This window comes from Clarias gariepinus, chromosome 4 (genome assembly GCF_024256425.1).
Source record: "Clarias gariepinus isolate MV-2021 ecotype Netherlands chromosome 4, CGAR_prim_01v2, whole genome shotgun sequence".
In the NCBI taxonomy this organism is placed as follows: domain Eukaryota; kingdom Metazoa; phylum Chordata; class Actinopteri; order Siluriformes; family Clariidae; genus Clarias; species Clarias gariepinus.
Genome location: NC_071103.1, coordinates 33,961,784 through 33,988,675, shown reverse-complemented (window position 1 = coordinate 33,988,675; position 26,892 = coordinate 33,961,784). Strand labels below are relative to the sequence as shown.

The following is a 26,892-nucleotide window of genomic DNA, read 5'->3' as shown; positions in this document are numbered from 1 at the left end:
TGTGATAGCTTTGTACAGCTTGTGAAAATCCACTCTCACTGTTATCTAGAATTCACTTTATAAAGCAATTGACTCTCCTCCTCCTAGCATCACCTTTTTGTCCATGCTTCGAGAAGGCATTCAGCTGTACCCTGTTTGCCTCTGCACCTGTATTTATTACATCTTTTTCAATTAGTCCACGCAGAACACGGCTCGGTGGAAGTTTCCATCAAGAGACAGGAGCCAGCTTTCACCTGCCACGCCAAACGCCTGCTGCATTCTTTGAGCTGACCTCCAAGCCGCTCTCCATTAGCTCTGACACGCATCGCCTCAGCATGTGACTCATACAGGCCTGAAATGCATTAAGACCAGGGCCCTGCTAAGCTCAGCCGAGTGGAACAAGCTTTTATTGCATGTCTTTTGTGTGAATGCTTCTCTGTGCTATTATCAGGAGGTTTTTTTTTTTTTTATATCACCCACTCGCTCGTTCAATCTTAGTTCTGTTCCCGGATTCTTTTGCTTTCTTTCAGCCCTTGTGCAAGCATGCATATTTATAGCGTGTATATTTGCGCACTGTCTGATCAGGTTTTGTTAGGTTTAGTTCTACAGTATGCACCGCTCTGAATACTAGGTTGTAGAACAAATCGAGGAGCCCAATCTAACAACCCCGAGCAGACAGTGAGGATGAATGAACCTTGTAAATGCAGCATTCACATTTATGTTAATGCACACGATTCTGCTTTGTCCCATGAGCTTGGTATCTGACAACTCGTCTGATCGAATGTAAAACCTTCTTGCTGACATGATCTTTTCTGCAGATCAGATGCACACATCTAGTCAGATGCAATGTGAAAAGATTTATAGCATGCTTTCAAACAGAGAAGAAGAAAAAAAGCGCATCTCTTTTTTAAAGCTTAAGACATCATTTGTTATTATATTCGGTTACTTCTCTACTGCATATTCTTTTGGACGTTTCTCATAATTAGAGGGTAATTAAGCCATGAAGATGGATGCATGGTGTGATTAACACACCACAAATCACATCCTGAGCTCCCAAACCCAATTTGATCTCTGCAGTAGCTCATTACTGGCAAAGCGTTAATCCGTACAATCCATACTGAGTACCCATAATCCTCAAAAAGTCTAATAATCTGTTTGGAAACTGTTACATTCTCGGTGATACAGTACATAACTCATTGTTAAGTTTTCCTCATGTTCAGAGTTTTTTTTTTTTATTACAGAATATTACAAGTCAAACTCCAATCTCTTCAAGCAGAGAAGAGGCTGCCAGTCTCAGTGCCACTCTGTGCCATCCATCAGGCACGCTGTATTGATCACAGTCCCGCTGCCAGCGCGCCGGATATCATCACGCCCGCGCCGAGCACTCGAGGATAATAGTCTCTTCATTATGAGTCATATTACTTGATGAAAGCACGTCTTGGTGGGGGTGAAGAACTAATAGTAGGGGGGTGTTGTGAGAGGAGAGCTGAAGGCAATCGACTTCCTCAACAGATGAGTAGAGAAATAAAGAAATGTCTCCGCCTCTCAAAATAGGATTGCATGGGCCATGCTTTTGCCATTTGAAGTCCCATTATTATTTGGAGCCGTGCAGTGTGTGCTTTTGGAGGGGGGGAGGACGCTTCATCTGTATTACTGCTGGGTGTGTGGGCGAGTGAGTGCGAGAGCGATGGAGCCGCCGCTGAATTAGATTAGTCAGACCCTAATGACTATTTAAATAGCATTCTGCAAAAATGTGAATATTTTTATAATGTTTTTCCATTGCACTCTGCTGCCCTCGAGTGTGCCAATGTGTGTGCGTGTGTGTGTGTGTGTGCATGTGTGTGTGCCTAACTACAGGGAGGGGGGATGAGAATTTGAGAGGATTTGCATGCACTGAATAAAATCTTGATGTTATATTTTTGTATGCACTCAAGATCATTTTTCCAAAAAACAGTTCAATGCACCCTTTCAATGCACAATCTCACTAATCTTGCATATTTCAGATGTTTACCTGAGAACTGTATACAATACAGTATGTATAAATTAGTAAATGACCATAGAGCTCATACTGAATTATTAATTTGTTAATTTAAATACCATATTAAGTATGGTTTCTTTTAAGATTTCTTTTTTTTTCTCCTTTTGGCTCTCTTGCCACTTTGCTTGCTCAGGATTATGAATGCATATTAGGTCAAGATGTTTATTGTTCAACATTACTAAACACCAGGGGGCAGTGGAGGCTCTGGGTTTCTGATCAGAATATTTGGAGTTTATGCTGCAGCACTGCCAAACTTTTATGCACTTTTGGGCCCTTGAGCAAGGCCCTTAACCCTATCTCACAGCTCTGGGGTGCTGTATCATGGCTAAACCTGTACTCTGACCCCAGCTTCTTAACCAGTGTGCGGAAAAATGATTTCACTACGACGTCAGGTACATGTGGCGAATAAACATATAATTTATTCATTTATTCATTCACTCATTAAAGGCAAAATACGATTTTAAAAGGTAATATTTTACATTATGTATGTTACAAGAATTTTATTTGTAACATCCATGGTTGTTCAAGTATAACAGTAGTGAAATGGAATTGTGCCAAACTCCAGACTGTGCAGATTATTAAGAAATAGAAATAAATAAATAAATAAATAAAAACACTAATAATAAGAAGAAAAAAAGAATAGATATGTACAAAAAAATAAGAATAAAAGAATAAGTATGTATAAGACTATGATTATACAGAATATGTTATAATCTGTGATATGTGTGCAAGGATACAGTATGTGATAAAGTGACAAAGTCATTGATGAGCTTGTGTGTTTAATAGAGATGGAAATCCTTATGAGTTATTTACATTGCGATGAGTCTTCACCATACACAATACCTTTAAAATATTCGTCCACAGACATTTTCGCATTGATCCGAACCAGTGATGCGTGCTGCCAGCATAAAATAAAGCCTGCAAAGACAGCCTGCTGTTAGCAAATCAATAAAGATAATAAAACGGCATGAAACCACTCGCCATGCTTAAGTGCCTTGGCAAGAGTGTTATTTGCAAAAGGTCTGGACGAGTCAGTCTTTTTAATGTTCATATCACTTTGCCTTGAATGGAGACTGTATTAATGCTCTCAGCTTGATAAAAGCTTTTGGGCATGATGAGCAGACTGATTACACAACTAGTTTTTATATTGTTATCTGTACTACTCAGTGTAGTCCACTAGGGGGAAGTCTTACACAGGATATATTTATCTATATAGCGTAAAAGCAAGCTGAAAGCAAAGCACTAATTTTAGCATAACATTTTATATTGTCAATATGGAGTCAAAATAATATGTAAAAATACTTGAGATTGAGAAATCTATTATTTAACCCTACGGTTTTGTGTTTTATTCTAGACATAAGGAACAACGCTAAGCGATCTGTATTATTCTAGAATCTCATATAAAAAATAAACCAAAACTTAACAACATTGTTTATCGAGGATAAAAGCAAGACAAAACAAATAATTAAATTTAAAACACTGATTATCTTATTATAATCTATTATATAATCTGAGTGTGATGTTAACATAAAGTACGTAAACCATCGAAATAACATGCACTGCAACACAAAGAACCACATACAGTACACATAGCTGGCTCTTAAACTAATGCTGACGCTTGTGTGAGTCCTGTTTTACTGCATCTGCTGTTGTTATTTAAAGCCTGACAGAAATCACAGGGCTGTTAAACTAGCTAGTGTTATACTAATCATATTCATCAACCAAGGCGGCTCTATGTGCATTGTCCAAAAGCACAGCTCTGATTGTTAGTCCTTGCATTCGAGCGTTAAAGTCATTGTTTGAAATGACTGACATTTTAGCGAAAACATGAGCTAGTCATCAATTCTGACATTTGGGACTACTGATGCTAAATTTAAGCGAGAGTCCCAGCTGTTCATTGTAAACCTTAGTCTATGAGAAAGCACAGTCTGTGCCAGAGCATTGCAATATATACAATACAGTATCATTTAGAGCATTGCAGCATATAGTATATGCAAAGACTTTTGCTTTAGGAAATGAAACGAGCATACCCACTTAGTAAGAAAGAAAGTTTCTGTCTTTTAGGTCATGTTCTGTTGATTAATATGCTTCTCAGGTGAAAGGCTGTGCTAAGACTGATGTAAAATGTTTGCAGTTGAAATTAAACTTGGTTATTAAATGTCCTGTGTAAATGAGCTAACTGTAGAAAGAAGCTCTAAGAACACAGAGCTCAATATTGCGTTTCCTTATAGTGTAATGGGGGGTGGAAAGTTAATAAAAGACATTTAGAATGATGTGGATGAAGATGAGAGTGCTTTATTGCTAATATTCTTGCGATAAATACCAGTTTCATTTCATGGAACACACTTTAATAGTCAGGATACAATATGTACATACTGTATGGTGTAACCGGGCTCGCTGAAAAGGTTCACAAGGCAGCTGGGGGAGACTAGAGGTGTATATACTGTGTGACGGTGTGTGTATATAGTTTTACTCCTATTTAGACGCAAGTAACTGCAGATTTTAAGCTTGTTTGTTAGGGCTTAGGCATTAAGTTGCTGATCTGAAGCGCGGCGGTTCAAGTGCCCCCAGGTCCACTGTTGGGCCCTTCAGCAAGGCCCTAAACCCTGTCTGCTCCAGGGGCGCTGTACTGTATCATGGCTGACCCTGCGTTCTGACCCCAGTTACACTGGGATATGCATAGTAAGAATTTCACTGTGCAGTAATGTATCTGTGACAAATAAAGGCTTAATTTAACTTATTCTCAGTTTAAATTAACTTATAGGTGGCTATATTTTGGGAAAATAATCAAAATGTGCCAGGGTAACACATTAGAAAATATCCAGATAAATGTTCAGACTAAATTAATAATTGTGTCAGCATGATTAAAAGAATTAAAATTTCTAGCTCAAGGCATGAGTAGGTGAGGTTGAGGTGCCATAATCATACTGAGAATGCTGACATTTTTGTGTCTGATGTTTATTACAGTATTATTATTATTATTATTCATTCTTAAAATCTATACAGTGATATAGAGCCAGGTACATATACAGATATTTCTAGTACTAACCTAATAGCTATTAAATAGTGTTTGATATTCCCATAGCAACCCTAGGGCACACAAAAATATGGTGACAAGTCAAATGATCTGTTAGTTTTCACACATTTCACTCACTGAATGTTCACAGGAATGAGTATTCTCAACAATTTGCACCAATGAGTGTGATGTTTAATAAGTTTAATAAGCTTTTAAGTATGCCCTGCGATGGATTGGCACCCTGTCCGTTGTGTACCCTGCCTCGTGCCTTAAGCCCCCTGGGATAGGCTCCAGATCCCTGCGACCCTGAATACAGGATAAAGTAATATAGAAGATGAGTGAGTGAGAGTGAGCTTTTAAGTATATATTTATACAGTTGGAAACAATATAAACTTTGTCTGAGGAAATCAGATTTAAATTGGTCAATACAAGATAACAGAGACACCACCTGAAAAATAACATTAAGTTTGAAGAAACTGAATCACGATTACATAGATCTGTTGATTAGCACGACCTGCATGCGCTTTGACGTGAGATATTAAAGCAACATGAGGAAACTAATGAAGTTTGAGAAAGTCAAGGCTAAAATTGCACAAAAACTCTGTGACTGTTTCAAGGGAAATATTCACCAAAGTAATGGCAGTGTATGTGAATCATGGACAAACCGCATCAGCAACAAAGACCAGCTGTCACAAGTTGAAGTCCTATAACAGAGACAGATGGACACTTTACATAAAAGCTGCTAAATGCGTAGAAAAAAAAACAGTGATGAAAATAACAATGGAACTGAATGAGCACCCAGATGACCTTGTCTCAATAAAATCTGTATATCTTTTGCTTCAAAAAGCTGGAGAGCAAACCAGTGCTGCCATTAGGAAGCTTTTTTCTATTTAATGTCAAAGCATAAAGAAGCACAAAAAGTGGAGAATGGGGAATGGTATAAAATAAAAAAAGACGAATCTAATCAGTTACCATGTGCATGGTTTAAGAGTACTCAGATGCTCTTAACCGACAATTTGCTATCAACTTTTAAATACACCTGGCAGGCTATTATGCTTTTGGGCAACCAACTTGTGAGTGCTTTGCATTCCTCATCAAGAAATCATGATGGTATTTTTACAAGACAAGGGATTATCTATTGGTGTAAACACTTATTTACTGTTTAATCACATTCCCATAAACAGCCTGATAAAGCGCCTACTGTAAAAAAAAAAAAAAAAATATATATATATATATATATATATATAATGTGTGTGTGTGTGTGTGTGTTTGTTTTTTTTGTTAGTTTGTCTGACATTATTTAGGGTGAAATTTCAACATGGTCATGATGAACAAAAGGTCAAAAGTGGAAAAACATTTTAACCCTTTAAGCTCGCCTTAGCTAAGCTTTTTGGTTAGCTCCGTTGCAATGCAGTTATTAGCTATTATGCAACAATACATAATTTAAAAAAATTCTGGAAATAAAGTAGAAAAATGTTACATTTTTCTGATTGAGCCATCTTTACCCCTAGGGGAAGATATGTTATGTAGATCAAGGGTCTCAAACCTAATCCAGAAAGGGGTTCATTCCAAGTAAGCAGAAGCTACACATGCCACGAGCATTAATGGCTTTCAACAGAGTACCAGGGATGGCAACTGCTTGTTTGGAAGAATAGCCCGCACCCACATCGACTTTTTAGGTTTGAGAACCCTGATAGATAGATAGATATTTTAAAGATGTGTAGATATATATTTCTAGATGTCACCGTGTCTTTAAATAGTATTCCTATTCAATTCATTTGTAGAATAGAACTAGATTGAATGTATAAAAACATTTGTGCTTTTGCACCACAATACAAACATTTAGTGTAGACTTTTCTGTCTGTTTGTTTGTTTGTTTGTTTGTTTGTTTGTTTTTGTTATACTTGTAAATGCAGTAATACTCTTACCATGAAGTGACATCTCAACCATTTGGAAGAGGCCTATATCGGGGTTTATAAAAAGCATCATTGAACAAAATGCTTTTGCAATTTAACATACTAAAAGAAACTCAGTTTCACTAATACATGGCTTGATCCTAGAGCTAAAGCTTTAACTAGTGGTTTTAAATAGTTTTGTTTTGTTTTTATACTATATAGAATCAGACTGGTTGAAACCTCCAGTATACTGTAGCTGAGGAACAAAACATCTACATGCTTTGTGGTTTTTAAGCCAAGCTTCCGAGAAGCAGCACGAGTAAATTAATTTACTTATCCTCCAAAGTGCTACTGATTATTATTTACTTGGCTTTCACTCTTAATTCTGGTCAAAAGAAAGTCAGCCAACCCTAAAGAGATGCCAAAAGCGCAATTCATATCAAAACTCTACCACACACATCCTCCTTTTCCATGTCTCCTTAGCAACACTTTTTCCAGGAAATGCAACATGAGAGCTTTATCTTGACCAATTTCTTTGATAAGAATGTTGTATGGTTTTTACTCACTTTAACCTTGGAATCCCTAGCAGACATGCTGCTCCCCATCATTTGATGTAAAATTGTCAGTAATTTAGGATCTCACTAGCATTATGTTATCATGGTCACGTTGTTATGCTCGGGGTTGATCTTGGGCCAATCCCTGGAAAACAGGGCATGGGGTGCAAATACAACCTGATAATAGGACCAGAGAACCCACAAAAGCCCATCTGGACAAGTGGAGAATATATTAACAGGATCTGCTTTTCAGATTTATTAGCATTCTCCATTGGACTTCACATTAATATGACATTAAACATGTAAGGGGAAAATGTCTTGCTCTTTTGTCTTTAGGAGATTACAGCAAAATCTGGGTTGAAATAGCTCTCCAAATAAAGACCATTGTAACTGTGAGAGAAAGATCATGCAGTGACATCATGGCTTCAAAGTAGCTTCTCACGGAGATGATAAAAATCACCCAGCAAAGTCTCATTACACACATAACAACTGAATTTTTATTTTAAGTAGTGCAACAAAAATAACGTTTATAATTTAAAATGGGATAAATACCACCACTACTACTACTTATAATAATAAAACATGATAGACAACGTAGTGGTGAAGTCAGGATCTTTTCCACCTCATAGCCCCAGGATTCAGAGCTGAAGCCTGCTTTAAGTTTCTGAGTCTGTTTTCCCTGTATCATTAGCTATGCACCATAATATCAGTCTAATAATCACAGTCAAAATAAAAATGCATCATGTACTGTAACTGCCTCGCTCAGGCAGACTGGTACGATCCAGTGTGATCAGAAGGAATTTTCTATATGAATGAGAGTTGATGTAACCCTTTGATAAGCTGTTCAGTAGGAAATCATCAGACAATATATTCTTTCTGCACATAAATGCCCCACATAGTGGTAACATGACGGTGACATAAGTTGTTCAGTATTCTTAATGAGGAAGGGTTCTATTGCACTCTCTTTCTGTTAAAAAGATTGCAGTAGCCTATATGTTACTGAGATACCACCTTAATCAGAAAGAACAGAAGAAATGCACATATTGTTCTCATGACACAATGTGGGGCAATTTTTGTCATCATCTGAATTGGATTTTACTAAAGGTGGAAAGAAAATCTTTTTTTTCTCCTTCTTTTATATAATTTCCAGCAGACAGCGGGCAGAACCGCAGTGTGCATGTCGAAAAAGATCTATTTTGTTAAATGCAAATTATCGGATCAGCATCCATGCAAATAGATAAACTGGAATTTTTAATCAAAATGATTTCAGTCAAATTGAAGGAATATTATTCATGTAACCATAACTAATCTGGATTTCTTGTGGGTTTTTTCCTCCCATATTTAACCCAGATAGTAAAATTAATATAGCCCAGTTTTGGCCCTTTACCACGTTTATCTGACACACCTACTGCATGCCATGAGGGCTCATGAGCGGTCCACATCTGGTTGCAAATGCCAAAGGCACATCTGAACAATTATTTCATCTTTAGAGTCTACATTTAGGGAATAAAAAAAAATAAACGTTAATCTGAAAAATAATTCAAAGCAAGCGTATCTTTAAACCTATATAGATTTTGTGTTCTTTAAAATGTTGATGTTATTATTATTATTATTATTATTATTATTATTAGTGGTGGTAGTAGTAGTAATAGTGCAGCAAGTGGGCCAAAAGAATCACATCTGTGCCAGAAGTTTTGCTAAATCTTTGTTTTTTTATATGGGGAGTAAAATATGACAATAGGTGGATTGGCTAGGTTAAATTTACACAGGCTGTCAAAATCACACACAACGAGTATGTAAAAATATCTTGTCTACACAGTATGAATCCTACCATATTTTCCAATAATGTGTTCCTCTGGGTTTCATTGCAACTATGGCCAGGACAAAGTGGTTACTAATAAGAAAAAAAGGTTGCACACTTTAATAATTTATTTACCCTCCTTCTGCTTGGATCATAGCTGTGGCATTGTTTTGATAAGCCTATGCATTGTCACAGCATCTACAGTATTTCCATTCATAGTTGCATTAATTTCTGTAAAGATCCTTCTGTAAAGATTTTGTATTGATGATGGAAGTGTCGGACCCCTGTGTAAAGTCTTCTCCAGTTCATCCCAAAGATTCTCAGTTGGGTTAAGGTCTGGACTCTGTGGTGGCCAATCCATGTGTGAAAATGATGTCTCATGCTCCCTAAAGCACTCTTTTACAATTTAAGCCTGATGAATTCTGGCACTGGAATCTTGCCCATGCCATCAGGGAACAAAAAAAAAAAAAATCATTGATGGAAAAACCAGGTCATTCACTATATTCAGGTCATTTTCGGACCTGACCAACAGAACTCCTAACGTCATATCACGGCGCCCACAGGCTTGTATGGTAGGCACTAGGCATGATGGGTGCATCACTTTATCCGCTTCTCTTTTCACCCAGATGCTCCCATTATTCTGGAACAGGGTAAATTTGGACTCATTATTCCACATGACCTTTTTCCATTGCTCCACCATCCATTCTTTATGTTCCCTAGCAAATTGGAGCCTTTGTTTCCTTGAGGTCTCTTCATAGTGAGGAAATGATCTTATTACTATTATCACTATTAAATATAGCAATAAGTTTTATTGATTTCACAAGGTGTTAAAGTGATCATACTCATTCATGATGATTTTTCTGACCACATTACTTAGTGATGAAGGTTCACCACTATCCTTCCATGTTTTAGTAATGCGCTTTACAGTTCTTAACCCAATTTTGGCAGTTTCAGCAATCTATGTAGTTGTTTTCTTTTAAGATTCAGTTATTTGTCACATATCCTTTACATCAATAGTTCCAGATAGGAAACTGGGGGTCAGGGTCAGCCGCAATGCAGCACACCAGGGGCAGATAGGGTTAAAAGCCTTGTTTAAGTTTGGTACTGCTTGGACTTAAACCCCTGACTGTCCAATCAGCATGCCAGAGCCTTAACCGTTTGAGCCACCACTGCCTCATGAGCCAAGATAATAATTTGACCTGTCTGAAACAGAGTAACATCTCTTATTATAGCCACAGGATTTGTTTTGACATAGTTGTTTATGGATGGCACTGCACCAGTTAGGGGTGGCCCTCAGAGCATTTTAGCCGATTTTTGCTTTGCTCTATATATATTTTTTTAGGAAACATATATAAAGCTCAGGATTGTGCAGTATAGAGCGACATATCTAGGCAATATGATGAACTGAATTGTAGCCCATTTTACCCAACTACTGTATATGAAAATGACTAAGCAGAAAAAAATTAAAAATTAGTCACATAGACAAAGAAATAGCACAGATACAGAGATACATATATTTTTTTCCGGGTTGTCTCAAATTGTTTCTTTGATTAAAATAATAATAATAATAATAATAATATGCTCATTTTGAGAGTTTTACATTTTTGTAGAGGTATCTCTTATGACCCAAATAAGGATGGGTTCCCTGTTGAGTCTGGTTCCTCTCAAGGTTTCTTCCTCTCAAGGAGTTTTTCCTTGCCCCCATCGCAGTTGCACTTGGCTTGGTCATCAGGGACAATCAGATCTCTATGCTCTATACACATTTTGCCTTTCTCCTACACATTTCCATAATCTCTTTTTAATTTCGTAAAGCTAATTTGAGACAAAAACTATTGTGAAAAGCGCTATACAAATAAAAGAGTTGAATTGAATTGAATATATGTTTCATCGTCATTGACCTATGCTGTTAAATAACTTGTTGTGAAGGCTGTGAACTACTGTATTTACTATTCCTGGTGTTGGCTTTATACTACATACATCATTCATAGTTCACACATTATACTATTCTTCTTTTCCTAAAGTTATATATATATATATATATATATATATATATATATATATATATATATATATATATATACCATAAGTGAAATAAAAAAAAGTCAAAGCATCGATATGAAGAGTTATAATCTTTTTCCAATCAAACTTTTCGATTCCTCATCCCTGATTCACTCTCCGATTACCGAACAGGGAGTGTATTTGGCTAACAACAAAAGAAGTACAATGTACTGTAAACAAGGCGTAAACATAAACTTTTCTACAGTATATCCTCTCCTTCCCATTGATTGTGATGAGATGAAATGACAGTAGATTCAGGACATATAAATTTTGTATGATTTCCTAATATTTAGCCATCAAGCCAGTGGAAACCGACACCGTATATAATGTTGTCACACCAAACAGAATTAAATTTGTAAAATTACAGCAAAAGAAAATTAAGAAGTTGATCTTTGTGGAAGGCAGACACATGTACTGTATGTGGGCTTCAACCTGAAATAATAATATCACTAATTACATTAAAGCTGATCAACTGATTAACATTTTATCTACAGTATTTCTACAAACTAACAGGTATTAACGCTGGTTAGCACACGCTCTCGTGTTGTATCCATGGAAACCTGTAGGTACCATAGTTGAGTTTCTGTGGTAACCTAGTGTGTAGTGTTTTGTCACACCCTGGGTTTTATGGTTAATGCGGTTTGGGATGTAGTCAGACCCCTCTCTCAGCCTCTCAGTAATGCACCCCCACCCCCCTTCCCCCCCCCTACCCAGACGGGGATAATGGTACGGTCCACAGAGGCGCGATGGCTCGTCTCGCGCAGGCTTCACGAGGCGAGGATCTGTGCGAGGGGAGCGCGAGCTGCTGGAGATCTCCGTTACTTACTTACTTACAGCGCGTGAGGGAGGAGTCGCGAGCCGTCAGTCTGGATCCGTTTACCATGACCATGTACAAAGGCAAACGCCGCCACCACCGATGTGAGTTACCCCGCGGTCGCGAACTTGTACAGTAATTGCAGCGTTTGAAACGCAACGCGTACACGCCGTGTGTTTATAGTATTTATACCTGTATGAGGTGTTAATGCAATGCAATGCCCTATAAGAGTTGTCTTGTCTCAGATTTTTGCTGTGCAACATTTTATTAACACGTGAGTGTGCTTGATAGATTAAATACTGATTCATAATCTTGTACCTGGTGTCATTTTTTTTCTTCTTATATCAGACTTGCATGCACAGTAAGTTAAATCCTTGCTCACCTAATGACCATCCTCAAGTTTATTTGTTCTTAAATCACAGCAAATCTTTATGACTCTACCTGTATCTGTGCAGCTTCTCAGTTATCCGTAATTTAGTGCAAGTGCTGCGGTGTGAAATTGTGCACAGGAAGTTTTTGTCAGACATGCACCTGGGTATTAATATCATCCTAGCTCATTATCAAGACAATATTGTCCTGGCTGTCATAAAAAAAAGCATATTTACTAAAGGAAAAGAATTATAGATAAATTGATGATGTTGTTATTGGTGTGTGGATTTGCATCCAAATTACTTTTATGATCTGCTCTACCAGGGATAATGAAGCTCTTTAGTAAATGCACAATGCTTTCTTCTTTCATTTGGTTCAAGGAACAGAGCATCCTCTAGTGCATATCATGTTCCAGACAGAGACTATAAAATAATTTGCACCTTTCAATATTATAATGGGTATTTGTCTGGACTTGGTGCCTCTCTTTTATTTCTTATATATATATATATATATATATATATACATATGCAGAATATTTTTTTTTTACTGGTGTGACCCGCTGCGTAAATTAACTGCCTGGTTTAAATAGGTGCATTATTAGAAATATTTTAATGTGAATGGCTATTTTCAGGAATGTGTGCAAGTGTTATGCATACAGGGTAATAAAATTTTATTATTATGTTTTTGCAACAGGATATTTCTGAATTTATGCATTTTACATATATTTTGCATGAATTCATCATTCATAACTTGCTCATACCTGCTGGAAGACCTTTTAGTATGTTAATACCGTTTGTTATCCTAACAAAAGCATGGTTGCTGACCTGGATTCAAAGAAACTTTTTTTTTCTTAGCACCATAAGAGTATTTTTATTCCAACTGCAACACAAAATATTCCACTCCTGTAAAGGATTACATCACTTGAATTGTAATCCACACATTTATTTATAGACCTGTATAAATCATGAAGTTTCAGTCTGTACACTTAGTAGTTTACATGCATTTCTAATATAGTAATATCATCCAGGGGCAGGATTAACGTCACTGTTAAGGCTCAGAATAGAAACGAATGCAAATATCAAATAAAAACGTGTGCATTAATATTCATTCCTGCAAAGTTGTCCGTATTGTGCCAGATGCTGTCATATTATCTTCTAGGTCCCATTTAAGCGCTGTGGCCTGGGAGCTGTCTCTTACCTTAGCCTGGCACCCTTCACCACTGCAGGATGGCGCTCTAATGAGTGGCGATGCTGTTTGAACAATCCAGTTAGAGCAAATGAGTTTCCCTTAGCTTCCCAGGTCTCTCTGGGGCTCATCAGTGGGATGTGATGTGCGTGTTGGATGCGAAATCACAAAGTCTGAATCCAGTCAAGACATACCACAAAAACACATTCATACATATGTAGTGACAAAACAAAACAAAAAATACTGAAAATGAATCCCCAGACGTTCGTCTGCTTCCTGCCTCTAATGAGCACGGGGTTATGAAATGGCACTATTCTGTTCCCGGTGGAGCACAACCGCCTGTTTGGAGCAACAAGTGTGTTTTTTTTTTTCGTTGGGTTTTTTTTTGTTTTTTTTTACCTTTTTTTTTCTGGTGCTTTAGTCCTACCTCCTGTGCTGCGTTGGCTCTGAGATATGGAGCAGCATATTTGGCACTAATCTCGCAAAGCCCTCAGCCTTTTCAATTATAAGCCTAAAGGAGGACAAATTGCTATACGTGATTATAAATCTTGATTAAAATGAGCTAATATTTTGGCTGTGAATACTTGTGACCAAGACTTTCAGTTAGATTATGCATCCATTGTTTTTGATTAAGGAGTGTGTATGTGTGTGTGTGTTTGAGACAGAGAGAGAGAGAGCAGAACCTCATTGCCATGCTGTACTCAAAAGCTCAAATGTTTATAGAGCTTGGAGAATAGAAGAATAGGAAATCTCTCGTGTCAGGTATTTAGGGCACTCTAATTCTGCTGTCTTGGTTATGAGGATAGCAACATCTTATTTTTAGCACATGCACGCACCCATTTATGACACCACCCCACAGAAATGTTTCTTTTAAATCAGATTGACCATTAGCTAAGTGCTGACTGTCAAAGCCGATTCATAATCCAAGTATGTACAGCTTTAAATCAGTCCCATTCCTGTCACCGTCTTTGAGGTCTGTGCTTTGTTTTCCAGCTTCTTACATCACAGCTTTTGAGTGAGAGTGAATGCTGGTTTGTTCGCTGTGTGACTCGGACCACAGGGCTTTTGGATTGCTGGTTTATCCAGCAGGATTTGGGAGGTGTGCATCTGAGATCATGGATTATCCAGCAGGTCTTTGTGGGGCTGGTGGAGCAGAACTTTTGCTCTGTGTCTCTTTAAAGTTAGGAGAGAAAAAAAACAGGATAAAACATGCTGCACATTTTAAAGTTATAACTCAATATATTGAGCTATAACTCAATAACGAGTTAGGGTTTGGATTCAAACATCAATTCTTTGCTTTCGTAGCTGCAAACCTTTTCCTGTCAGTATCACTATTGTTATTTAATAAACTGCTTGAAGATGAATAAGTGAGTAATTATCTGGAAGGTTATTGGGTTGGACATGACATTGATCTCCAGATTAGTGACATTATGTAAATTTGGCTGATTGGATAGCGCTAGTCTTTTGTTTGGGTTCAGAGTGTTAAATTATGTTCATAATCATGGAATTATCGGGTAAACCTGTATTATAATAAGGTCTAATGTCTGGCAAGACTGCAAAAAAGGCATAATCGTATGAATCCTACGATCCCAGTTGCTTTTTTAATTTTTACACATGTGCATTTTTTGCATTTAGAACATGTGCATGGAATTTGCATGTTGTTCCCATTTCCTCCGGGTACCCAGGTTTCCTCCCACCGCTCCAAAGACATGCAGATCAGGCTAATTAGTGTTCCTAAATTGTCTGTAGTGCGTCAATGAGTGTAAGTGTGTGTGCCCTGCGATGGATTGGCACTCTGTCCAGAATGTACCCCTCCTAATGCCCCAAGTCTCCTGGGATAGGTTCCAGTCCCCGCACAACCCTGTATAAAGGATAAAGCGGTATGGAAGATGAAGATGAACATTAACACCTGTTATAATATGGCTCAGGAAAGCATTTATTCTGATTTGAAGATGGCAGAGTTTGATGGCAAACGAAAAAATGAAGTGCAACTAAACTAAACTGTTTTTTCTAACCTGGCTACATATAATTTGATATATAATCTGGATCTCCATCCATCCATCCATCCATCCATTATCCATATTGCTCATCCAGTATACAGTGTTTTGGAGTCTGTTCCAGGGACCTTAGGGCACAAGGCAAGGTACACCCTGGATGGGGGGCCAAACCATCTTAACACACACACACACACTCACATACCCAGTCACACATAAGGGAAACACCTGTCAGCCTACACGACATGGCTTTGGATTATGGAAGGAAACCAGAGCACCAAGATGAAACCCACAAAGCGCATGTAGAACATGCACACAGACTGGAGGTGAGATCCAAACCCCCAATCCTGGCGGTGTAATGTCACTGTGCAACATACTGTACATTTGGTATTAGGAATCACGAAATAATTCTTATTATAATTTTAGCCCTGCTGCAAAATCCTACAAAAATAGCACAGCCTCAAGCCGGTGTTCGCTGTGCGTGCTCAGATTAGTTTAAATGCAAACCACATAATGCAACAAAGCAATCAAAAGGCATTGGAATAGGCATTAACAACGTCCACAGGGAGAATTTTTTTGTTTCACATCTCTGTGGGTTTGGTTGCTTTGTGCAATGATGAAAAGCACCTTTTTAATAAACACAGCCTTGGAAAAACCTCTGTGTGTGTTTTTTTTTCCAGGTTTGCCCTTGTGTCGATGTATTCTCAAGGACTTTAGCAGTGTCCTTTCATTCTCATTTCTCTATATGTTCATGCTCAGGTTTGTTCCACTTTGTCAGGTTCATTGTGTCTGTTCTCATGTGTGTATTTAAGCCCGTGTTGACCTGCGTGTACCTGTTACTTCTGGTTTTTGCCTGTTTGGATTTGCCAGTACTTGTCTGTGTCTGCCTGTGTCTGCCTGTTCCTGCCCGTATCCGCCCGTTTGCTCCTGCATTTCTTGTTGTGATTAAATGCCACTCTAACCCCAGGTAGTCGCCAACCTAGGCCACACTGCCTTTGTTTGTATTCAGCGTGTGTAAGTCAGTAAGCAGGTAGTTTCTTTTGCAGCTGTTCATGAATAAAATGGCTGTTTTCGAGCTCTTCGGAGACAGAATGAAGGGTCTGTTTAGATTGGAAATTTACTCCAACACTCAAGGTTTTTTTCTTTCTTTCTTTCTTTGATAAGGTAAGTCTTCCCACCCAGTCTTTTCTGTTATTTTTTTTTTTTTGGCTCAAAAACATTTCTGTAATCTAGAAATAAATACAGACTTTTAAAAATGATTACTCATTGCTGATCCTTGGTATGCACCGTTGGTCCTGTGTCAGTGTAGTTTAGGATAGGCTTGTGTTACAGAATACACATTAATACCACAGAGACGAGTAAATGGGTGGTTGATTAGACTGTCATTAATGCCTGGATCTGTCATTCGGAAACTGATACACGACCCTTTCTTTACCCGGAAGTGTCAATACTAGACTATCTGTATCATATATTCTTTATAATGCCAACTGAAAAATGTGTATATATACATATATTTTTTCTCCAGACACCTTGCTGTTTTTACTCTGAATTGCTTTTAGTCCCCAAACATGGTTTAAAGCTGTGTAAGAGATATTTAAAATGGTTCGAGTCATTGTGTCTGTGTATGGGTAGTTTGCATGTTCTCCCCATGCTTGGGAGGTTTCCTCCATGTTCATTGGTTTCCTTCCACAGTCCAAGTAGGCTAACTGATTAGTTAAGGCATTGGACTATGGTTCAGAAGGTTCCAGGTTTAAATCCCACAACCACCATGTTGTCTCTTTTGGGCCCTTGAGCGAGGCCCTTAACCCTTAACTGCTCAGATGTATAACGAGATAAAAATGTAGGTAGCTCTGGATAAGGGCGTCTGCCAAATGCCAAAATGTAAATCTAACTGATGTTTCCAAATTGCTCGTAGTGTGTGAATGAGCATGTGATCCTATATGTATGTGCGTGTGTACCCTGTGATGGATTGGTGCCCCATCCAGGCCCCCTCCAAGCCCCCCGCGACCCTGTATACAAGATAAAGTGGTATAGAAGAAGAGAGAGTGAGTGATGGTTTAAAGCTGTGTAAGAGATATTTGGAGAGGGTTCGATTCCTTGTGTATGGGTAGTTTGCATGTTCTTCTCATGCATGGTGGGTTTCCTCCAGGTACACTGGCTTCCTCCCACATTCCAAAGACATGCAAATTAGGCTAATTGTCGTTTCCAAAATTGCTCGTAGTGTGCGAGTGTTCGTGAGTTTAGAGAATGAGTGAGTGAAAGTTGAACAAGCAATGGAGTGAAGCAGGGTTTAATTTGATTGGATACAGATCAATTAATACCAAAACATATGAAGGCAATCCCTAAATATAACACCTAATGTTGAAAAAATCGGTTGGAGATTATGTTAGTAATGGAATACACTGCCTAGGCATCTGCTCTGGATGGTGCAGGATCGAATTAAGCGATGTTTATGCTCTGCAGAGTGTCTCTGAGGAATGCTGAAAAAAACACCCTGCTTGTTAGGCCAACCGTTATGGCTAATAATTTTTTAAATTTTTTTTTTATTATTGTCACCAGCGTTTAAACGCATGATAGTGCGAAGTCAAACTGGGTGAGCTGTAAGACCCAATTTCACAAACAGGATTTAGCACAGTGTGTGGGCTGCTGGCTTGCGGTTCTTCAAAAAGCCAGATATGTAAACATGTAGATTAAAGCATGATTTAATAACCGTGAAGTATTTTAGCAGAATGAGCCAAGGAATAAAAAAAATAATAAAATACAGTAAGATGCACGAGTCTTCCCAGAAAAACAAGCGTTCACTGTTTTATCTGGAGTTATCATGTTCGAAGCCAGACGATGCCACAAACGTCGTTTGGCCAGTGCTCTCTAGGTGGGGGGAGGGGGGATGGGGGGGTGGGGGTTAGCATACTCTCTCCCATCCATCACAGTGACACTAACCAATCTTTGCAATCTGTGAGCTCATGTTTGCTGAAAAGGGGTAAACAGTGCTTTGCTTTGAGTGTGTTATTCTCGTCTAATAAAGCCACAACAAAACAACCACTTCCTACTGTCTTACGTATACTCATAACCTTTATTAATGCTTTTGTAGACCTTATGATTGATCTTTAAACAAAAACATTTCTTGCTTTTTGTCCTTTTTATCCTATTACCCAGAGGTTAAACAAACCAGTTAGATTTTTTCTATATTGTGACCTCATATAAGAAGAGCCCCTCCCCCCAGCTTGTTTTTCAGCTTTGCTTTTTGTTCTCTGGTGGGCGTGGCTCAGCAGTAGCTTATTTACATAGACACTGAAACTGTGCATTTGGAGGAGGAATGAAACAAATATAGTTTAAGGTATGAAATGCATCTTCTGAGTGGTATTTCAGTTAGAGCATTAACACACACACTTGGGTGGTCTTTCAGACCTCTTATCTTATAATGTGTTAAATATAGTAAATATGGGTCCTTTAAAAGATAGCTGGCTTAATTTTTATGTTACCTTAATGCTTATCCAGACGCTGATATATGTTGCCTGGAAAATTTACTAGAGTCCTAGACAGGTGCTTTTGTGGTTTCTCATGATGCGAGCACTGGACGAAGGTTAGCGGGGGTTTATGTTGATGTATGGCCAGTGTGACAGTGATATATGTGTATCAGCATGGCAAGGATGCATACTGGATGCCTCGTGAGTGTGTACAGAGCATGTTTCTGTCTCTCTGAAGGTCACCGTGAGCAGACTGAGATTTACAGTTTATCATTTTGCTCATGCAAGCCCAGGTGAAGTTTTTTATTTTTCCCCTTATCCTTTGAAAAGCATTGAGGTGTTAACTATTTGAAGTGACACTGGGCTGTTAGAAAAGGCTAACTGAATGTCGGCTCTCCTGCCGTCTTGTGAGGAATGTTGCTGACTGCTAAAACGGCATTCCATCAGTCTGTGATGAGTGACTAAGATGCTATGTGACTGTAATGCATTAGGGGCCTGCATTTCTTTCTGTAGGTTTCTGGTAAAGGGTTGTCAAAAAAAGCAGTGATTCCCTTTGTCTTTTCATGAAAGACCTTGAAGCAGCTGTGCTTTTGGAGGACAGAGCACAAAGCCGTTTTTTTATTTTCAGCGACTCGAGAAGTGTTCGTCAACTAACGCGCAGTCAAAAACTGTTCTGATGTGTTATTTGTATCATGCTAGTCCTTAAGTTGCAAATATACTTCACTTTTAGCACAGGTACAGTACTTGAGCTTGCAGCTGCTACGTGAACAGCATTGTTCATATTACATTATGTTCATCTGGAGGATTAAAAGCAACATGGCACATCAAAGCCAAAACATCAACAAGTCTAGCTGTAATCTTTAGTGATTTTATGTACACCAGCAAGGTTAAACACACCGACAAGCTCTGTTCATCTTTAAAATGTTGATCATGATTTGCAAAAAACACCCGCCTCTCTTCGGCACGATTTTCAAAAGGATTTATTAATCTAGAAAACCCCAGAGGGATAGATCTCAAAACAGACCTTCCAGCAGGTTTAAGGTTCTGTTTAAAAAAAAAACAGTTGATTTTAGTGCACAATAACAGTCTAGCATAGTACATAAGTATGCAAATTGAGACACAGCAGCAGTTTGTTTATTCCGTTGGGGACACGGTGTCACATGGTCTCCTACTGCCTTTACTGTTTACACATACTAATCACCGGCCTGATCATCTGTCATCATCTGCATCTGTTTCTCACTGCTTCATGTCTTACGGTAGATGCTTTTATGCTTGGATGATTCATAGGTCACTGTTGGTTTTCTTGTACAACCTGAATTCCCAGGAAAGTTGGGATGTTTTTTAAATTTGAATAAAACTAAAAGACTTTTAAGTAGAGAACATAAATGTTTGAACTGAGAGGTTTTACAATTTTATGCACAAGATAAGCTTCTTTTAAATGTTGTCTGCTACAGGTCTCAAAAAAGTTGGGACATGGCAACAAAGGGCTGAAAACGCTAGAGATTTTGAAAAGATTTAGCTTGAAGAACATCTACTGTAGCATCAGGTCTGTGACATTATCTATTTTTAAAAAGTCCTACCTTTTCTACCATTCAGGTTGTATGAAATGCAGGCGGCACAGTGGCACGGCTGACTCACGGCTGACGTTTTCTCCACGCTCGGTGGGTTTTTTCCAGGTTTCCTCCCACATGTCCAAAGACATGCAGATTGGCTAATTGGCTGGGGTAGACTCCAAGCCCTCCCGTGACCCTGTACAGTATAAGTGGTATAAAAGATAAATAAATGTATGACATCCAGCATTGTCATCATTATCTGACTTGGTATTAAAATATCAGAACTGTTCTGGTGTTCAAATTAGATTATTGTTTATAAGAAGTGCTGGAGTCTGTAACCTTTCCATAATTGATCATCGGTTCGAGTAATGCATGCTTTGATAGTTTGGGGTTTCTTTTTATCAAAAGCAAATCAAAATTGTGGTACATATAAGTACATTACAGTAGGTCTTTGGTAGATATACATTTTCCTGCTCTGCATACTGAGCGTTAAGATTGTCACCCAGATTGTCAGTACAATCTAAGTAATTAGTTCCAAAGTGCAGCTGAGACTTGTATGAAGCTTCTGCAGTCCCACAGAGCTAAATCAAGTTGAACACTTTTTTTTTTCTTTCCTGGGTTTGCCATACACCTTCTATATGGTTTAGCCATACACAGCAATGTTGTGAGTATGCACAGTTATCGGCATTGTACACATGCACGTTTCCATAAAAACATGCAATGCGACAAAATTTATAAATCTTTATTAATTAAAATCTATTACCATTTCTCATAATGGATAGCTTGAAATGCACAGGAAATCAACTGATTATTGTCTATATCATGGAAGTCCGTCCCCACAATATTTGTAGTCATAATTCAAGCTTTCATCATAAAAAACTGTCAAAGGCACTATTTTAACTTGACATGAAAAGTGATTATATACAGTCAATATGACAGCCTTTATAAATGTTTGTGCTGGATTATACCAGTTATCATTGAGGGCTTAAGTAGGGGTTATTTTAAGTGACACAGCGAACACACAGTATTCCGTCAGCAAATTATTCCAGTGCTAATTTTTAGGAATTTTAGGAATTAGGAATAAGCATGGGTCATTTTTGTTTCCTGTGATCCCCAGGGCATATCTTGGTCTTTGTAATGATGCAACGATTGTGCTTCTGGTTTATCTCTGCGCTCCAGCCCGCAGTGTTACTCGAGGCATGGACTGACAGCTTTGATTGGATTCATGGAGATGGCGATCCAGCAGTGACACAGTGAGAGAGAAAGAGAGAGAAAGAGAGGGGGGGTGGAAGAGAGAGGGAAGGAGCATATGGCCTTGTCTGATTGCAGATAGAGAAATGTAGACAGATGAGGGCTGAGCGAACCCTTGGAGATTCGCCCAGCCTGACCAGCCATCAACTTCGCACTGAAGTGAAGCTGGCTTTTATGTACATTCTTTCACATGATTCCTTATATCTCCTCAAGGCTTTTGCTCTCTGTTCTCTCTCTTTCTCTCTCTCGCTCATTCTTACTCTCTGCCCCAGACCGTCACTTCTCTTGCCAACACTTTCTCAGTGGCTAATACAACCTTTATCCCTTTTCTCTTTCTTCCAGTTTAATAACAGTATAAAGTATTGTGTGTGTATATATCATTCATATCATTCTTAAGGATAGCAAATCCAGTGTCGAAAATGAGCTCAGTGCTCGTTTTTTTTTTTTTTTTTAGCACGGTGGCTTTTGATGTACTCCTGCATGCATGTCATGTATGCGTATTTCCTCTTGCAGTTTTTTAATCAGTATCCATTAACTAGGCTGCTTTTTGCGTTCTCCTGTCATGTACAGGAGAAGAGCAGATGTGCCTGATGTACTGTATGTGTATGAAATGTGGGTAAAAACATTTTTTTTTTTTCCCCTGCAAAGTTTTAAGATTAATGTCAGGACAAGCTGGAGGTATATTCGCTAAAATAGAACGACTCATCCTTCCAGCGCTATACATGAAACTGGCAGGAGCTGGAAGGGAGGTGGAACGTATTTTGCTCTGCACAAAGAAATCCACGCAGAGAAAGATATGTGAATAGCAACAGACCTGCTTCGAGCTCTCAGAGATCCGCACTCGTCAGTCGAGCACCTGCTGTTGAAGTTGATAATGATTACTTATGCAACCTGCGTCCTACAATTCCCACAAATAGGCTTACTTTTCTACTTTTTTATTTTTATTTTAAACATACAATTATTTTTAATCAGGGATACGTTTCACCGCATAATTGAAGGTGATTGACAATGTATTAATAATGACATGTAATCATACCCACTCTCCAGAGAACACAAGGTCTGAACAGGAAAGTGGATTTGTTCAGTATATCCATTAAGCACTGGCCCTGTGTTGTCTGTGTTTGTCTTTCTTTCTTTCTTTTTTTTTCCTCACTGGCAAGCTCAGTGCTCATGCCCATCTGAATGGAGAGCTTTCACTTTTTTTTCCCCTCCCCATAGCCCCAAAAACCAGCTCGTGCCCTCCAGGCTGCTCAGCTTTCAGCACCATGAGTCTCTAGGCAACCGGCACAGCCGAGGCAGGCGTATTAATAAATATTCCTAACACTAACCGCAACTTCTCGCTCAGTGCAGTTGCAATAAGCTAGCTAAAGTATAGGTACGGTACTGAGACGTTACCTAGACTTGCACTTGGCCTTGGTGTCTGTCTGTCTGCATGTATGTCTGTCTGTCTGTCTGTCTCTTGTCTTTCTTACTCTCTCACTTTCTCTCAGACGATATATTTTACCCAGTCTTTTTTTCCCCGACGAATACCTCTGCTCTGCTGAGCCTAGTACATGATACCCACTGCTGCTGACTCTGACAGCCCAGTTAAACTTGCTTAAATCTGGACCGCAGCCAGCTACTTTCCAACCGGGTCTAGAGAACAAGTGCTCAGAGATTCAGTCGTGTGTATTAAACCCGTTCTTTTTCATTTTTTTTTACTGATTCCTTATTCCTGTGCAACTTTGTGCCACAACTTTCTAGTCTGTAGGAGGCGGATATTTTGTGGTCTTATTTAGAGCACATTGCATTATCCGGGATATACCACACACTCGCATTAACACGTTGCATTTCGCTGGATGGGAAACGATGTAGCATTAATCATCACTGAACAGATCGATTTGACTAACAGGATTACAGTGTTATTTTGAGCTCTTTAGAGCGGCTTCATTTGTTAAGACCGAATTACAGCACCAGTGGAAATAAGACATAACACTCACAGTAGGACACCCTGCTCAGTAAGTGACACTTAAATTATCTGTCAAACATGTTTTTTTTTTGTTTTTTTTTTGGCTACAGGTCCAGATTTAAATAATAGTTACTAGAATTAGAAAAGTGTGGCATGTACACAGTTATAGCATAGCATAGCATAGCATAATCCTATTCGTATACCCTGTATGGTTGGTAGGACTGGGAAATGCATCCATGATTTTCTCCCATCACTTCATAGTATTAAAAATCAGACACTTAAAAAAAGCAGCAATAATTCAAAGATTTTTTTTTTGCATGACGCATAATAACTGGCATAATAAGAAATAATAAAGGAATGCAGTAATAAAATAAATATAATAATAATAATGGATAAAACAAATTTTTATTTTAATCAAATACAGTATATCATTCATGGCGGCATGACGGCTTAGTGAATAACACTTCTGAAGTCACCGTCCACCTCCAGGGTGTGGGTCAGTTCTCTCTGTGCTTGGTGGGTTTCCTCCAGGTACTTTGGTTTCCTCCCGGAATACAACAACATGCAGATTAGGCTGATTGGCGTTCCCAAATTGCCTGTAGTGTGTGTATGTGAGCCAGTAATGCTATACTGTATATAATGTAATACATGTAACTACATTCATGTTCCAGTAGAATTTTATTTTTTATTTTAATGGCTTAGTGTTGCAAAAGGAGTATTGCTGAGGAGATGCAATCTAATAGGAAAACAATATAAAATGTTTCAACAACATAAAATGGCTCTAATAGTCTTCAGCAACGCCGCCCCCCCCCCCCCCAGCGATCTTGTGCACATGATAAAGCTGTATAGACGATGAATGAGCGAGTGAGTGAGTGAATACTAATGAGATGTCAGTTTTACCTCCTGTTTATAAACCTTATGCATCATTTTTGCAATATTCACCTTTTTTTGATGTAATTAAATTCCCAAACATGACTGCATAGATGTCATCGTGGCAAACGTGTTTCTTTCTACAGTACCAGTTCTACAGCTAGATAAGGGGTAATTCCCAGAGCGCGGCTGTGTAATCACTGCACTGGTGCAACAAGCTGGAGAGTTTGTTTAGCCGTTGATTGGAGTGATAGTGTTTGAGAGGGACGTGAGTGTGTAATCATGCTGGAACTGTCTTTTTCTCTTCAGATATCAACATGGCCGGGGAGCCCAAACCGTACAGGCCCAAAGCTGGCTCTAAGAGACCCCTCTCCGCCGTCTACACGTGAGTGCCGCTGCTTCTTTTCCCTTTTTTTAATGATGCTCACATTTTTATCATAAATCAATTGCATGTGGTTTTCTTTTTGTTAAAATTGATCTGTTGTTACATTTTCTGGAAGCTCTTCATTTTTAAATTGTATATTTTTTACTTTCTGCATTTTTTTCCCTTTAACATCACTATGTTTAGTAAATTCATTTCTGTTTTCCTTGTACAGCATGTTAAACCATATCCACTGTTATTTATCTGTGCAAATGTCTAGTAGCATGGACCGGATCTGATGCATTAGTATACAGTATGATGTTTCAATATTGTTTGACTTTGAAAACTTGCTTTTATCTCAGCGAGAGGATGGAGAAGGGCAGATTAACATCTCAGATAGAGATAACGGAATAACATAAGTCAGCACTTTTTTCGTTACTCATCAGAAATCAGATAATACACAAGCCGTGTGCCTTTGTCCTGCTCCATTGCATGATTATCTACAACGATCTATTCTCACATTTGCTGAAGCAGCATTCGCGGCACAGTTTGACACAGCGGTGTGTATAGAGATTACTGTGAAACACTTTTGCTGTAAGTTTTAACCTGAACAGTGTGAGAACAGGAAAACTGTTGTACAGGTAGAGATTATACTGTAAGTTAGGTACAAGGCAAGACGGTGTGGTTATACTTGGATACTGCAGGAAACCTTCCAGTTACGGTGTTACAGTTTCGCTTTCAGGAACAAAAAAAGAAGTTTTTTCACAATGGATTTTCAGAAAACTGATATTTGCATTGATTCAACCATTGCACTAAAACAACCATTTTTCCCGCTATAGAGGAAATAATTAAAAATTTATTTATAGAGTGCATTAAATTTTGAGTGCATCTACAGTATAACAAGGGTATTTGTCACAAAACATGTTTACAAAAATCAGAATGTAGGAGTAGACCAAGACAAATTGGCCAAAACATGGTATCGGTGCTAAAAAGTGTCTCAGTTACCTTTTTTAAATTTAAATCTCTCAATGATTGTCATTTAGATTTCACATGAAAAGGCATAAACCTAGAAGTGTATTATTCTAAAATGCAAATTTGTTAAGAAATTGCAACATGGATTTGACCTGGTTACGGACACTACAGGTTTATTTGGGGGAAAATATTCCTTAATTTCACACAGAGTGCTTTAATTTCTTTTTTTTTTTTGTTCTTTGGCTGTTCTCTTTCTTGGGTCACCACAGCGATCATCTGCCTCCATCTAACCCTATCCTCTGCTTCCTCTTCTCTCAAACCAACTAACTTCGTGTCCTCTCTCACTGCATCCATAAATTTCTTCTTTTGTCTTTCTTAAGACCTCCTGCCTGGCAGTTCCAACCTCAGCATCCTTCGATTGATGTATTTGCAATCTCTCCTCTGAACATGTCCAAACCACCTCAATCTGGCCTGTCTGACTTTATCTCCAAAACATCTAGCATGGGTTGTCCCTCTGATGGATTCTTGATCGTATCCATCCTTGTTTCAATTTAAGCAACAATTTTTACAAATCATATGCTTTTAAAAGCTTATACCAATTTAATATCAATACTTATAAAAATATGTATAATTTGCATTTTAAATGATTATTGTTTAAAGCAAGAGAGTATAAGGCTGAAAAATTAGGCACATATAAAATCATCTCTCCAAATCGATGAAGAAGAAGCGCTTACGTCACCCACAAAGCGGAAAGAGACGCAAACAGT

General features: G+C 38.4%; 1 protein-coding gene across 3 annotated transcripts in view; it reads left to right on the top strand.

Annotated features, from left to right (window-relative positions):
* The window catches only part of LOC128520737 (RNA-binding Raly-like protein), a 218,661-nt gene that overhangs the window by 170,780 nt on the left and 20,989 nt on the right, over window positions 1-26,892 (top strand). For 2 of the 3 annotated variants that reach the window (XM_053495107.1, XM_053495106.1), the window contains one exon: window positions 25,102-25,177. In XM_053495107.1, coding sequence (XP_053351082.1) covers window positions 25,102-25,177 — 76 coding nt within the window. Of the gene's footprint in view, window positions 1-12,089; window positions 12,260-25,101; window positions 25,178-26,892 lie in introns of those variants that run through there. The other variant, XM_053495108.1, reaches the window with a different exon arrangement.